Source organism: Eptatretus burgeri, chromosome 9 (assembly GCF_056783735.1).
Source record: "Eptatretus burgeri isolate ZD-2024b chromosome 9, Ebu_testis_v1, whole genome shotgun sequence".
Taxonomy (NCBI): Eukaryota; Metazoa; Chordata; class Myxini; order Myxiniformes; family Myxinidae; genus Eptatretus; species Eptatretus burgeri.
This window is the reverse complement of record NC_140969.1, coordinates 65990777-66005863: the sequence shown is the minus strand read 5'-3', so window position 1 is coordinate 66005863 and position 15087 is coordinate 65990777. Positions and strand designations below refer to the sequence as shown.

The following is a 15087-nucleotide window of genomic DNA, read 5'->3' as shown; positions in this document are numbered from 1 at the left end:
TGACTCCAATGATAATTGAGGTAACACCCGTCAACAAGCTTATTATGAGACAAAAGATTCGTCACTCCTTGGGTGTCATTTCCCTGGTCTCTGTCTATGCTCCGACTGAGTCAAATGATCTCACCGTGAAGGACACATTCTACGCCACACTCGAGTCTGTGGTTGATCATTGCCCCAGACGAGATAGACTTCTAGTCTTGGGGGATTTCAATGCATCGACTGGAACTGATAGGGATGGTTATGAGAATTGTGTTGGTCCCCATGGGTCAGGAACTGTGATCCTGAATAGCACCAAGTTCCTTGACTTTGCAAGAAGTCATGGATTGAGGGTGGCCAGTTCATGGTTTCAGCACCGACAAGCGCATCGCTGGACTTGGTATTCCAAGGCTGGCGGTGTGGCAAAGGAGATTGACCATGTCCTCGTTGATGGTTGCTGGAGGATGATCCAGAACTGCAGGGTCGACCGAAGTGCTCAGTTCCTCAATACTGACCACCGGCTTGTTGTAGCAACTCTTACGTTGCACCTAAAATCCAGGAGCATGGTACCATCCCAGCTTCGGCTGGATGTTGGCAAGCTCAAGGATGAGAGTGTAGCTGAGGAGTTTGCGAATCAGCTGAGTGGAGATTTGGGGGGTCTGGGTGCTTTGGGAGGTCCTGAAGAGTTGTGGAGTGCCTTCAAGACCACCGTCCTTGATGTTGCCGGTGGATGTCTTGGAACTCACCGTAGGGCAAAGAAGAATTTTGTCTCTCGGGACACTGGATAACATTGACCATAGTCGCAGGGCCAAGCTCATTGGCAGAGCTGAGCTGTTCAGGGAGCTGAGGCATAAAACTGTATGTGCGTAAAGGGTGGACAAGGAGGCCAATGTGTGAGGAATTTGTGAGGGGGTAGAGCATCACCTGTGGTCAAGTGATTCTCGTCCTGCTTACAGGAGAATTCACGCATTGCGTTCGTCGAAGCCCATCCCTCGGTGTACTGCAGTTATTGTAGAGGGTGGAAAGCTCTTGACAGAGGAGTCCGAAGTGAAAGGCCGCTAGGCCGGTTACTTTGAGTGGTTGTACCAGGCTGTTCCACCAGCTGTCAAATTGGACATCAGGGGTGTTACAATAACTGTTGCTGACCCTCCAATCAACTGTGGTCCACCTTCGCTTGTGGAAACACAGGCTGTGGTGAACCGGTTGAAATGGGGTAAAGCTCCTGTGATCTGGGGCAACCATGCTGAACTTCTCAAGGCTGGTGGAAATGCTGCACTCATTTTGTTGCATGCAGTTCTGTCAGGTCAGGTCAGGTATGGGAGCGGGCACCAGAGCAGTGCATCGCTGTGTCCACTTTCCATCGGAACTCCAGGGGCCTCCGTCTGGCCATCCCCCAGGCAGACGCCAGGCCCATCCCAGTCTCCTTGAGATGCCGATCAACTTGCGGAAAACATGAGGCACGTGGTCGGCCCATTGGCCTCCTTCACTCACGAGACTCCCTCGCTGAGAGAATCTGATGAGCAGGATCAGCGTCAGGAAAACGAGCCACATGCCCATACAGCCGCAGCTGATGCTCACGGACTATGCAGGTAACAAATCTCATGCGAGTCTCTCTCAGCAACCGCTCGTTGGACACAAAGTCTGACTCGCGATAGCCAAGGATTCTCTGAAGAGACCTGGTTCCAAAGGAATTAAGTCTGTCTCAGATCCTTGGTCAAAGTCCAAGTCTCGCATCAATAGAGCAAGACTGGAAGCACCAAGGACCTGAAGACTCGGACTTTCGTCCTCCTGCACAGGTGCCGGCAGCGCCACACCCCATGATCCAGTGAATCCATGACTCCCCAGGCCTGACCCAGGCGTCTATTGACCTTTGACTCACAGCCAGCAGAGACATAAATATCACTGCCAAGGTAAGTGAATCTCTCCACGACCTCAACATCCTCTCCACAAACAGGCACAGACAAGACAGCAGCATCCAAGATGTCATTGAAAGCCTGGATCTTAGTTTTGTCCCAAGAAACCCATAATCCCAGCGGCTCCGACTCCTCATTCAGCACGTTGAGAGCCCCCAAAAGGATATTGAAAGTCTCCGCAAAGATGACTGCATCATCTGCAAAATCAAGGTCAGAGATCTTGACATTCCTAAATGATGCACCGAAACTTGATCTCTCTGACATCTTGCCTAGAATCCAGTCCATACAAGTGCTGAAAAGTGTGGGGGCCAGTACACACCCCTGATGAACTCCACTTACAACTGGAATTAAGTCAGAGATGGCACCACCACATCTCACAGCACTCTCAGTACCAGAGTCGAGTTCAGACATCAGATCAATCCGTTTTGGTGGCACCCCACGAGGACCAAGAATCCTCCAGAGGGCATCCTGATTCACTGAATCAAACGCTATACAGAGATCAACATAGGCTGCAAGCAGCCCCTGTCTAAACTCTCGTCTGCGTTCGGTGAGGACCCGAAGAGCAAGGATACGGTCAATCGTTGTTGACCTCTGTGGTGTAAAACCTGACTGCTCTGGACACGTGCTCAAGCAGATGGTGGCGAACCCTATCAAGAATTATCGGAGCAAAGGCCTTGCCCGGCACTAAGAGCAGCATCACCCCTCAGTCGTTGTTGCAGGCTTGGCGATCACGCTTCCCATTCCAGAGAGGGACAACAAGGCCCCTCTTCCAGTCAGTTGGGATGACACCTGTGTTCGAGGCAGAGCACAGAACTGCATGCAACGACATGAGTGCAGCATTTCCACCAGCCTTGAGAAGTTCAGCATGGATGCCACAGATCCCTGGAGCTTTACCCCATTTCAACCGGTTCACCACAGCCTGTGTTTCTACAAATGAAGGTGGACCACAGTTGCTTGGAGGGTCAGCAACAGTTATTGTAACACCCCTAACGTCCAACTTCACAGCTGGTGGATCAGCCTGGTACAACCGCTCAAAGTAACCAGCCCAGCGGGCCTTTACTTCGATCCCAGCGGGACCCTAGGATCCCAAGCCACCACCCTAACCACTCCTCTGTCAAGAGCCCAACACCCTTTGCTCGAACACCGAGGGATGGGCTTGGATGAACGCAATGCGCAAATTCCCCTGTGAGCAGGACGAGAATCACTTGACCACAGGTGATACTCTACCCCCTCACAGATTCCTCGCACATAGGCCTCCTTGTCCACCCTCGGCGCACGTATTTTTACGCCTCAGCTCCCTGAACAGCTCAGCTCTGCCATTCAGCCTGGCCCTGCGACTCCGGTCAATGGTATCCAGTGTCCCTTGAGAGACAAAATTCTTCTTTTCCCTTCGGTGAGTTCCAAGACATCCACCGGCAACATCAAGGAGGTGGTCTGGAAGGCACTCCACAACTCTTCAGGACCTCCCAAAGCACCCAGACCCCCCAAATCTCCACTTAGCCTGTTCGCAAACTCCTCAGCTACCGTCAGCTGTGATCCACCTTTGTTTGTGGAAACACGGGCTGCGGTGAACCGGTTGAAAAGGGGTAAAGCTCCAGGGATCTGTGGCATCAATGCTGAACTTCTCAAGGCTGGTGGAAATGCTGCACTCATGTCTTTCCATGCAGTTTGTGTTCTGCCTGGAACACAGGCATCATCCCAACTGATTGGAAGATGGGCCTTGTTTTCCCTCTCTAGAAAGGGAAGGGTGATCGCCAAGACTGCAACAACTTCCGAGGGGTGACGCCGCTCTCAGTGCCGGGCAAGGTATTTGCTCAGATAATTATTGATAGGGTTCGTCACCATCTCTTTTGAACACCAGCGTCCAGAGCAGTCAGGCTTTACACCAAAGAGGTTAACGATTGACCGTATCCTTGCGCTTCGGGTCCTCACCGAACGCAGGAGAGGGTTTCAGCAGGGGCTGCTTGCAGCTTATGTTGATCTCTGTAAAGCTTTTGATTCAGTGAATCGGGATGCCCTCTGGAGGATTCTTCATCTTCGTGGGGTGCCACCAAAACGGATCGATCTGATGTCTGAACTCTACTTTGGTACTGAGAGTACTGTGAAATGTGGTGATACCATCTCTGACTTATTTACCGTTGTTACTGGAGTTCGTCAGGGTTTTGTACTGGCCTCCACACTTTTCAGCACTTGTATGGACTGGATTATATGGAGGATGTTGGAGAGATCAAGCTGCGGTGCACCGTTTGGGAATGTCAAGATCTCTGACCTTGATTTCGCAGATGATGTGGTCATCTTTGCAGAGACTTTAGATTTCCTTCTGGGGGCCCTCGAGGTGCTGAATGAGAAGTCGGAGCCGCTGGGATTACGGGTTTCCTGGGTCAAAACTAAGATCCAGGCTTTCAATGACATCTTGGATTCTGCTGTCCTGTCTGTGCCTGTTTGTGGTGAGGATGTTGAGGACATGGAGAGATTCACTTACCTTGGCAGTGATTTTCATATCTCTGCTGGCTGTGAGTCAGAGGTCAACAGACGTCTGGGTTGGGCCTGAGGAGTCATGGATTCACTGGATCATCAGGTGTGGCGCTGCCTGTACCTGTGCGGGAGGACGAAAGTCCGAGTCTTCAGGTCCTTGGTGCTTCCAGTCTTGCTCTATTGATGTGAGACTTTGCTCTGACCAAGGATCTGAGACTGAGACCTAATTCCTTTGGTACCTGCTCTCTTCGGAGAATACTTGGCTATCGCTGGTCAAACTTTGTGTCCAACGAGCGGTTTCTAAGAGAGACTCAAATGAGATTTGTTACCTGCATAGTCTGTGAGCGTCAGCTGCAGCTGTATGGACATGTGGCTCGTTTTCCTGACGCTGATCCTGCTCACCAGATTCCCTCAGCGAGGGAGTCTCGTGAGTGGAGGAGGCCAATTGGCCGACCACATGCCTCGTGGTTACAGCAGGGTGATCGGCATCTCAAGGAGATGGGGATCGGCCAGGTATCTGCCTGGGGGATGGCCAGACAGAGGCCCCTGGAGTACCGGCAGAAAGTGGACACAGTGACGCGCTGCTCTGGCACATGCCCCCAAACCTGACCTGACCTTTTGTCTCCAATCCCTTACTTTCGGAACTCATCCTTCCCTGTTGTACCCATCTGCTCCTGGACTCTGTTGCTTTTGCACCTGAAAAGGTGGAGAAGGTTCTTTCAACCCTCGACTCTGACTCTGCTACTCGCCCGGACAGCATCAGCTCACGTCTCATAAAATCTTGCTCTGCTGCTCTTACACATCCTCTATGCCATTTTCACCCTGTCATTTGCACTCTGTCATCTTCAATCAGCTTGGAAATCCACCAACATCACTGTATTCCATGAAAAGGTGCAAAAACTGATCCCTTCAACTTCAGATATATCAGCTTACTTCTAATCATCAGCAGGGTCACGTGATCTATCATCACATTTGATATGAAATCCTTCCTTTTCTCGAACAACCTCATCTCAGATCACCAATTTGGTTTCAGACCAGGTCAAGCCACCAAGGAAATTCTGCTTTTTCTCACCCAATAATGGATGGAAGCCCTCAATCTCTGATATAAGATCAGGGCCATCTTTCTGGAGATATCTCATGCTTTTGATATTGTCTGGCATCCTGTCTTGCTCTCCGGACTCTCTCCCCATGACATCCAAGGTCAACTCCACACTTGGCTTCCTGACTTCCTCTACGCTTGTAGCCAACATGTGGTTCTCAACGGAATCCTTTCATCTCCTCTCCCTGCCAAGGCTGGAGTGCCCCAAGGCAGTGTTCTGGGCCCAGTCCTATTCCTGATCTTAATAAATGATCTCTCTGACTCTGGAAAATCCTCTTTATCGATAATCTATATGCTGATGATTTCACCCTCTGTCAAGATTTCCTCATCCTTCAGACAGGCAGGCTGCAGCCTCTTCCCTCTCTTCAGACGTTGAAGAAACAATCACAAGCTCGTCAAACACCTGGAATATGTCTTTCAATCCTCACAAATCTCACACTCTCACTGTCTCTCTCTTTCTGAAAGGACTGTCTGGTAAACATATTCAGGCATGGATTAAACTTGTTTTGCCTCAGTGTCCTGATGAAGTGACACCATGAGAGCTTTAGATGTCAGAAGAAACAATAAATTCCAGTACTGTAAATAAAGGTTTGTGCATTTACACTCCCCTAGAATGAGGCAAGTTATACTGTATTTGAATTGGAAGCTGCTACTAAAACAAGTTCCAACATTTACCCTTGTTATTGTTTGATATCTGTCTAAATAAAGTGTTTTTTAAATTGTTTTTTTTAGGCATTATGGGACCGGTTCCAATTGACAGCAATGGGGATAGAGAAACAAACTTTTCTCTATGGGACATGACGGATCCAGAAAGCGGAAAGTTCAAGGTATCGTGTTACGCTCTACATTGTTATCGGCATCGTCAGAAACTGCAAGTCCTTTTTTATTTTCAAGATCGAGGCTTATGGAAGAGCAAGTGTTTTGCACCTTGGAAAGAACATTTCATTGTTTGAAGTCTTTACAAGATCAGTGCTCCACAAGTCAAAATGCCAAAATGGGTTTGTGCTGTCTTTAAGATATACTGTACGTCGTTAAATTATTTTAGCATGAATAAATCACTGAAGGTCATAGTGATATAGTCACAACTAATGTTGCCCTCATTATTTTGCGATTGTTTTTTTTAATACTGCATTTGCTCTTAAATTGGTGCAAGTTCCAGTAGGCTCTTGATTTGGTGAAAGTTTTAATTAATCTTGTTTTTTTGGGTTGGGATATCTTATTTATAGAAGACAATTACTTTTTGAAAAGCATGACTGTGGAATCATAAAGGGAAAACAGAGAAATCTTGATAAAACTCTGATGTGTCAAAAAACATAGTATTTGCCAACTTTGCTTCACATTAGACCCAAGAGGTGTTATGCCAGCCCCAGGTAATAGTGGTTCTGAAACTGAAGGGCAAAAAGTTTTTTTTTTAAACAAATGAAGTTTAAAAAAAGACTTGGCAATCATTATCGGCTATAAATCATTTCTGTCTCACATAAGTATGTATGGCTTGTGAAACCTTCCTTTGAAGTAAAACCAAATCTTTCATAAACATTTTAAAATATTGTTTTATGTTTTGGGAAGCTCTTCATCAGGGATTGCGTTTGTCTAATACAAACCCCTTGACAGTATAGCTAATGTCTAGCTGGGCAGTCTTAATGGGATATAAATAATTATCCTGTCTCCCAGGCAGTGGTGTGTGTGTGTGTGTGTGTGTGTGTGTGTGTGTGTGTGTGTGTGTGTGTGTGTGTGTGTGTGTGTGTGTGTGTGTGTGTGTGTGTGTGTTGCTCTGCTCTCCAGGAACAAAATACATCAGGAGAATTTCTCAATTTTTTTTTATTATTACTCTGTGCATGAAGGTTCACTCTGTCGGTCTGTCTACAGACGTCAATCTCTGGTCGAGGATTTACCTAATTTCAGTTGAATTATATATTTTGAACACTGTGGAACATGAATCAGAACATGAATCAGAACATGAATCAGAACATGAATCGTAACACGAACCTGCAGTTTCGCAGTACTTTGGCTCTGAATTTGGCAAGTTGAACGGAGTCTCATCCCGAGCACGCATTACACAGAGGAGTAAGGTAATTTGTTTTACTACGTCTGCCTGCCTGGCAGTCAAACAGAATTTGAAATCATTCCAAACAGGAAACGATTTTTTGAGACATCATAAAGGACACAAACATCAGGCACGAATAACTAATTTAACGTGTTAAATAAGGTGGTGTAAAAGACGGTGCATCAACAGCAGTAAACTTCCGAAAAAAGTTTTACTTCTTCGGTTTTTAAAACTTTTATTGAATGTTAAGTGATTTATGTACTTGAACACTAGAATACAAATTGCTTTGTTAGCAACTTCCCCAAAACTTCCAGTTTAGCAGTACTTGGATAAAAATTTTATGCCGTTCACGCTCTCAGCATTGAAGCATATCGAGATTCAGACAAAAAGGTTGCTCGTAGCAAATATAAATTGTGCTCAGAAACACAAAGCAGGAGGTGAAAAGACCAGTGTGACCACTCCTTGGCTTTTTTCACAAGATCTTGGCTATTCGTTGTTCACCTTGGCGCCTTGGATTTCTATAGGTTTTCTTGGCGTATAGGTTTTCTATTCTCATCGCTTTTCCGAAACCTTGTGAATTCTTGGCTTTTTTTTATTGGCTCACTTTGGTATTTATGAAAATGAGGAGTGGTCACACTGGAAAAGACCCTTAATTCCTATGTCATTTTTCTCAAGATTTTTTTATGACTGTTATAAAGTATGCACATCGTCGTCATCAGCATAGTCCGTTATCTTGTATGCTGCCAATGTATTATTTTTGTTCTTGTCAAGGTGGTGGCAAATTTTGATGGTGCTCGTGATAAGATTGTCTTTGTTCCTGGCGTTCACATACATTGGCCTAAAGGTTTCATTACGCTGGACAACCCGCCCTGTGAGTTTGGTTTTTCTGAAATCTGCAGCAAAGGTGAGGAACAAAAACGCATCTTTTATGCTTTTATAGAGGTTATCAAAATTAGCAACAGTTCATTGTAGTGTCTTTGTCTTGTTTTTATTTTATTCTGTCATTGCAAAGCGAAATCATTTGACAAAGTTGTTGGAGTTTTCCATTTTATTCCCTCCACCACCGAAAGTGAAGGAGGTTATGTTTTCACTCCTTTCTATCTGTTTGTTTGTTTGTCTGTGTGCAGGATATCTCAAAAAGTTGTGGACAATCCTGATGAAATTTGGTGGACAGGTTGGGTGTGTGACAAGGACAAACTGATTAGATTTTTGGTGAAGATCCGGATCTGGATCTGACGACTAGAATTTTTAAGTGATTCTTCACCATTGAGAGATAGGGCTAAAAATTATATACAGCACGATATCTCAAAAAGTTGTGGACGGATTCAGATGAAACTTGGTGGACAGGTTGGGTGTGTCGCATGGACGAATTGGTTCGATTTTGGTGAAGATCGAAATCCGAATATGGATACAAGAGAATTATTTAATTTTTTAAGTGATTCTTCACCATTGAGAGATAGGGCCAAAAACGATATATGTACTGTATAGCACGATATTTCAAAAATGTAATGCGCCAGACATGTTCTCGTGGATGAGGCACTCTATCGATCAGGCCACTCACGTGGCGGAGGTATGTGCTCGATCAAGTGCCCTTCTAGTTTTATTCTGCAATGAACAGCTGTTATTGCTTTGCAACTCAGCTCGGAGATAGCAGAATAACTTATCATGTGATTTAAAAAATGGTCACAGCTTTATGCAATTCGTTCGAAGGTAACGCATCCAAGATGCAAAAACTCTGACGAAGGAACTTTTTGAATTCCATTTTTACAAAAAGGCTGACCTTTACCTTTACCAAATCAGATGAGTTAGTTGGATTCATTGTGGTAAAATTAATGGCTTTTTAATAAAGTAATTCAAAAGCACCTTTTTTTTGTTTTTTACAATGCACTCAGGCTCATGAGCTTGATGGTCATCAAGGCCTGAATGAGAACATGAATCATGAGCCAGGGATTCGGATGAGAACATTATCAGGCCAACCCAAGCTGATTTTAAAATGTAACTTGACACAAGATTTTCATGTCAAGATTACATGTCAAGTCTTCAGAAAATTAAACTTTATTCATAGTTATTAAACAGCTATGTCCAGAAATATTTAATATTACTTTCATCAAGTTAAAAAGTTAGCATCTCGGTGGTAAATTAAGACTTCTACAAATTATTTTAATGGCCACAATTAGTCCCACCTTCTTGTGGGGTCAAAGTTTTTGGCTCGAGTCTTTCACGAACCATGTGATCAGGTGATCAGGCGTGACAAGCAACTGAAGCTGATTTAGCCAGGAATTCGAGACTTCTTCAGTGCTAGTGATAATTCGACTACCAACTACTCTTTATGAAAGATACCATGGAAATGTAAACGTTCACCAACAGCCACTGTGTCTTTCTGATGGAAGACACATATATATATATATATATATATATATATATATATATATATATATATATATATATATATAAATATATATATATATATATATATATATATATATATATATATGCGCACGCACACAGCGAAGTCGAGATTCAACCCCAGAATAGATAGCTGAGAGGTAAGTACACCTACTTCTTCGCAATGCCACGAATCCCGAGCAAATTAAATTATCAGGGAATTCAAATTTTAAAAGCTGAGAAATATTAAATCTGGCCATTTTCATGCAGATAGTAAGTTGAGGACACATCATGGGTGGAGTTATATTTTTAATTTAGAGAACGTAGTGCTGGCTTTGTGGGTGGTTGGACTATACCTATATCATTGCAGTTAGTTTATATTTCCTTATTACAAAAAGGATATACATGCAGTGTTCAAAAAGTTATACGAATGAAATACCATACTCACAAATAGTCCAGTTCACAGCAAAAAATAATAGCGAGGTATCAAGGTGCTGGTTGTTGTCATTTATGTTTAATTCCTTGAACAAATTAAAAGATGTTAGATGTATAAACCAGTATACAGTAAATGTAAGTAAGAAGCTCACTGTGAGGCCCCAATACCATTGAGGAGTTGACAGGATGTGGCATACAGCACATCAACATGGTGGAAATCAAAGATTAATTTAACCTTGATAGAGGCCCCTGCATATGCTGAACAGAGAAGGCTTACATTAGCAGTCTGGCAAACCTGGCAGGCTCAGCTATACGAGTGCACGGCTGAATTACGGGCAATACTGAAATATCTGTTTGTAATTTCAAGGGTTGGAGAGTTCAGAGGGCCGCTGATGCTTCATATGGCATTGCATACAAGGCCGTAAAGAACATCGAGTTTTCATAGCTCCACATGTGGACCAATTGCACCATGCACACTACATCGCATACTCCAACCACGCAAAACATGCAGAGTCAATGATGCAAATTATAGGTGTTTATTTGTTACAATCATGTTTCCTGATCCTACAGGTAGATATGCTAGTTCTGGCACTTTCTCTTTATTTCGTATACTTCCTAAAAAGTTATTTCCATGTCCAAAACAGAAGGCTGACCCATTGTCTCCTTTGATTTCACAGTTTTGTTTTTTTTTTGGATGAGGTTTTCCCACAATTGTTTCACTTTTATGTTCCTTTCATTGGTTGATATGTATCACGAAAAGGCGCTTAAAATTAAGGGGATTACAAAAGTATTGGGACAAAAAAAAATTGGATTACAAAAATTTTTAGGACATTATTATCCAGTGCTGGGCATCATTATTAATATATCGTTCATAAAACCTCTTGCTCCCAGGGTGCACTTGAATTCAGATGGCCATGATTTATCATTGCCATATGGCTCAACCATTCTGTAAGTTTCAACAGGCTTGCAGCACACGTGTTCAAGTGGGAAACATGTGATTATAGGTATTAGTTCATCATCGTTTATATATATATATATATATATATATATATATATATATATATATATATATATATATATATCTGATGTACCATACTCTTCACAGAGCGTCAGTGCTGCCAAAGCAGCTTCCTGAGCAAGGGTTATACTGGGTGGTTTGCCATTGCCTTCCCAGCAGTAGTTAAGGCAGGAATTTGGAGTTTGGCCATGGTGCCGGCGATAGCTCACCTCCTATTTACGAAGGATACGTGGGATTTTTAACTTCCACCAACTAATGCCGGCAGATGGGACATCAGTTTAACGATCATCCAAAGGACAGCATGCACATCATTGATGAATCGCCCTTCCTGTGAAACACCAGGATGACTTTAATATAGCTGGGTCGAGATTCACAACCAGGCGAGACAGCTTATAGGTGAGTGTACGTACGCCTCGGCGATTCTGCTCGCCCCTCATCATTAATATACCATACTTGTTATGGAGCGTCTGTTCTGCTGAAACAGCTTCTTGGCGGAGGTTATGCTGGGTAGCTTAACGTTACCGTCCCATCAGTCAGGGCAGGAATTTGATTTTTTTGCATGGAGGTGGCGATAGCTCACCTTCTCTTCACGAAAGATGGGGAATTTTGAACGTCCACCAAATTATGCTTGCAGTTGGAACTCCCAGTTTAATGTCCATCTGAGGGACGACACACAGATTGAAGCCTTGCCCTGCCTGCAAAACACCGGGATGACTGAGCGGAGTGAGACAATACATGCATGAATATAGTCATTAGTCATGACTCGAAAGTATCTCCTAAATGCACTCTCAAACTAGAACTGCACTCAGTAGAGTGCATACCTCCACCAGGCTGAACATTTTACCAATGACTGGCCAGATCTGCATCCATACTTTAACCAAACCATAATCGGCTTATTCTTGTCACCTATCTAACTCACCCACCAAGTTTCATCCAAATCCATCCATAAATGTTTGAAATCTCATGCTATATATCGTTTTTGGGCCCATCCCTTAACGGTGAAGAATTACTTGAACAAATTTTAAAGTACTTGGATCTGGGTCTTCACCAAAATAGAATCAATTCGTCCTTGTCACACACCAAATCTTTCCAAGTTTCATCCAAATCCGTCCATAACTTTTTTGAGATATCGTTCGATTATATCGTTTTTGGCCCTACTTCTCAGTGGTGAAGAATCGCTTAAATTCAACTACTTATCTGGATCTTCACCAAAGTCAAATCAATTTGACCCTGTTACATACCCAACCGGTCTACCAAGTTTCATCCAAATCCATCCATACCTTTTTGAGATATCCTGCTCACTGACAGACAAACAGGCATGAAAACATAACCTCCATCCACATTTGGTGGCAGAGGTAAACAGGGATTCCTAAAGCAAGGAAGTAGAACGTTTGCCTTCTGCAGCCTATAGTTTGGATTTTGGCCAAATAACCGTTCTGATAAGCTGCACAGAAATTCCAGAGAAGTCTTGAAGAAGACAAGTTCGCCTGGTATTTAATGTCCCCATGGCTTTCGTTTTTGAGAAATCCGTATGGTGCTTTTGTACGAATCAGAATCCTTATCATATGAGAGTGATAGCTTCGTGGAAAAATGAACGGATAAAAGTCCAAATTTGTTTAATATATTTGTTATGGTATGATATTTTTGTTGAGCATATTTTACATGTTTTGAAGTCCCACATGAGCTTTGGTTTTCTCCAGAAAAAAAAAATGAGGATGGCCAGGCAGTCTCTACTCGTACATTATGCAGCTTTCTCTCCACTCTCCATTATGGTTTTCGACATTCTGCCTAATTTACAACTACAGTTGTATGATTGAAAGGATGCAGTTTTCTCATGATATAAGAAGCCTAAGTGTGCAGAGTGAGACAATACATGTATATATGGTGCTTGATTGGTCTTTTTTTTTGTTGCTTACAAAACTCCAGGGTCATCTTGGACTACGCAACTGCTTTCTGTGCTTTTCAGCCTCGTTATGCTCGTCATGTTCATCATCGCCTATCTCATATACAGGTATGGTATGCATAAAACCGGCACAACATCTCTTGTCATTATCATTTAGAGTATTGTTACTGCCAGGGTGGCATAACTGCAGTAAAGGCACACATTCGGGCAACTACAATGATTCCAATCATTTTGATCAAATTTTGTTTTATTTGGAATGATTTTAAATTGATCAAAGGATTGAAAACCATAGACAGGATTTATAAGGAAATGCAAGGTAATTTAGACGCAGAAGGAGGCATTATGGCATATCATCTGTAATCCTGTGCCGTAACCAGCATTACTATCTTTATGTCAACACAATTTTCTATAAACTGGATTTAAGTTATGTCTTTACCATTGACAAACTTGAACAACATCCACATAAACATAGATATAGTATCAAATATGTGTGGAGGAATTTTTGGGCATTTGACAGGACTACAATAGTATACTCTTTTTACAAGAAGTATTAAAGTCATTCACATTCATGACCAAGCTTTTGCAGGAACCGCAGCTGGCTTTACACAGCTGCTGAAAATTCTGAGATGCAATGACTCCTGTACATGTACTGCTCAAGAACAGCAGTTTCAGTGAATTTAGGTTCCACAGAGGAACAAATAGAGAAGCAGACGGCTTTAAGCGACGAGCACTTTCATCAAATGAGCTGTCATGCAATCCATCAACCAATAACACCCACTGTTACACGGATGTCTCCTGTCCAAGTCCTTATTTTTCAAGTATATATATATATATATATATATATATATATATATATATATATATATATATATATATATATATATATATATATATATTGGACCAGGATCAACAACTAATTCAGCCTGCTGGTTGTGGTATTAATAAGACAGAGCTGATAATTGAACAGTGCCCCTGCACATAAGGGTAAGAATTTGGAATTTGGCCAGGCTAGTACTCTTTTTTTAATAGGCACCCTGCGGTATTTAATGGCCTCCAGAAAGAGGATTAAGATACACATGCCTTCGGACAGTGCACTTGTTACACAAGTACTTTTTGCAAAGCACCATGTTGAAGGGTTTATGGTTTGAATGAGAATCAAGCCCAGAATAGATGCAGCTCATGGTGAGTACACTGCTGCTGCATCTTATGCATTCTTTAGCATAGTGCAATCTGTTTACACCCAAATTGATAAGGCAGTGTGGTTGGGTTTAGGATGGATCATGCACTTGCATTTTGGGGTGGATAATAATATACCTGTCTAAATGACGTGCTTGCAGTGGATTCATGAGTCTATAGATGTAACTACTACCTGGGAGCTATGGATTTAGGTTAATATAACATACTCACAGTTGCTCCATTTATTGTCAGGCCAGGTCAGATCTGTGACTTCCTCCAGGTACCATGTAAACCTATACTAACCTCTATCGCGGTCAGGTTGTCAGCAACTAAATGGTCTCCCTCACCAGGTTTCTTGGTGAGGAGGGTGCGTGGATTGGACAGCAAGCAAGATTAAAAACAAAACCTGTCAAAGGGCAGAGGAGCTCTTTATGAGCCAATAGCCATCCATATATGGTGCCCAACTGTATCTGTGGATGTCCTCCTGCAGTTGGGGCTCTCCAGCCACTGTAAAACACTTCATGCAGCAAAACACAAAAAAAATTCAAAGAAGACTAAAAACCCATTCTGTGAGTGCACCTCCTGTGCAGCTGACCTTCGCAGGGTAGCTCAACAGCTTATGGGATTGGGGCAAAGCCTTCGAGACCCCCATTCTATGATAAT

The 15087-nt window shown here is 43.2% G+C and overlaps 1 protein-coding gene across 4 annotated transcripts in view; it reads left to right on the top strand.

Moving 5' to 3' along the window:
- LOC147020253 (atrial natriuretic peptide receptor 1-like) overlaps positions 1 to 15087 on the top strand; it is a 252988-nt gene that overhangs the window by 92536 nt on the left and 145365 nt on the right. For all 4 annotated transcript variants that reach the window (XM_085895487.1, XM_085895485.1, XM_085895483.1 and 1 more), the window contains 3 exons: positions 6196 to 6290; positions 8279 to 8411; positions 13272 to 13356. In XM_085895487.1, the coding sequence (XP_085751613.1) occupies positions 6196 to 6290; positions 8279 to 8411; positions 13272 to 13356 (313 nt within the window). The remainder of the gene's footprint in view (positions 1 to 6195; positions 6291 to 8278; positions 8412 to 13271; positions 13357 to 15087) is intronic.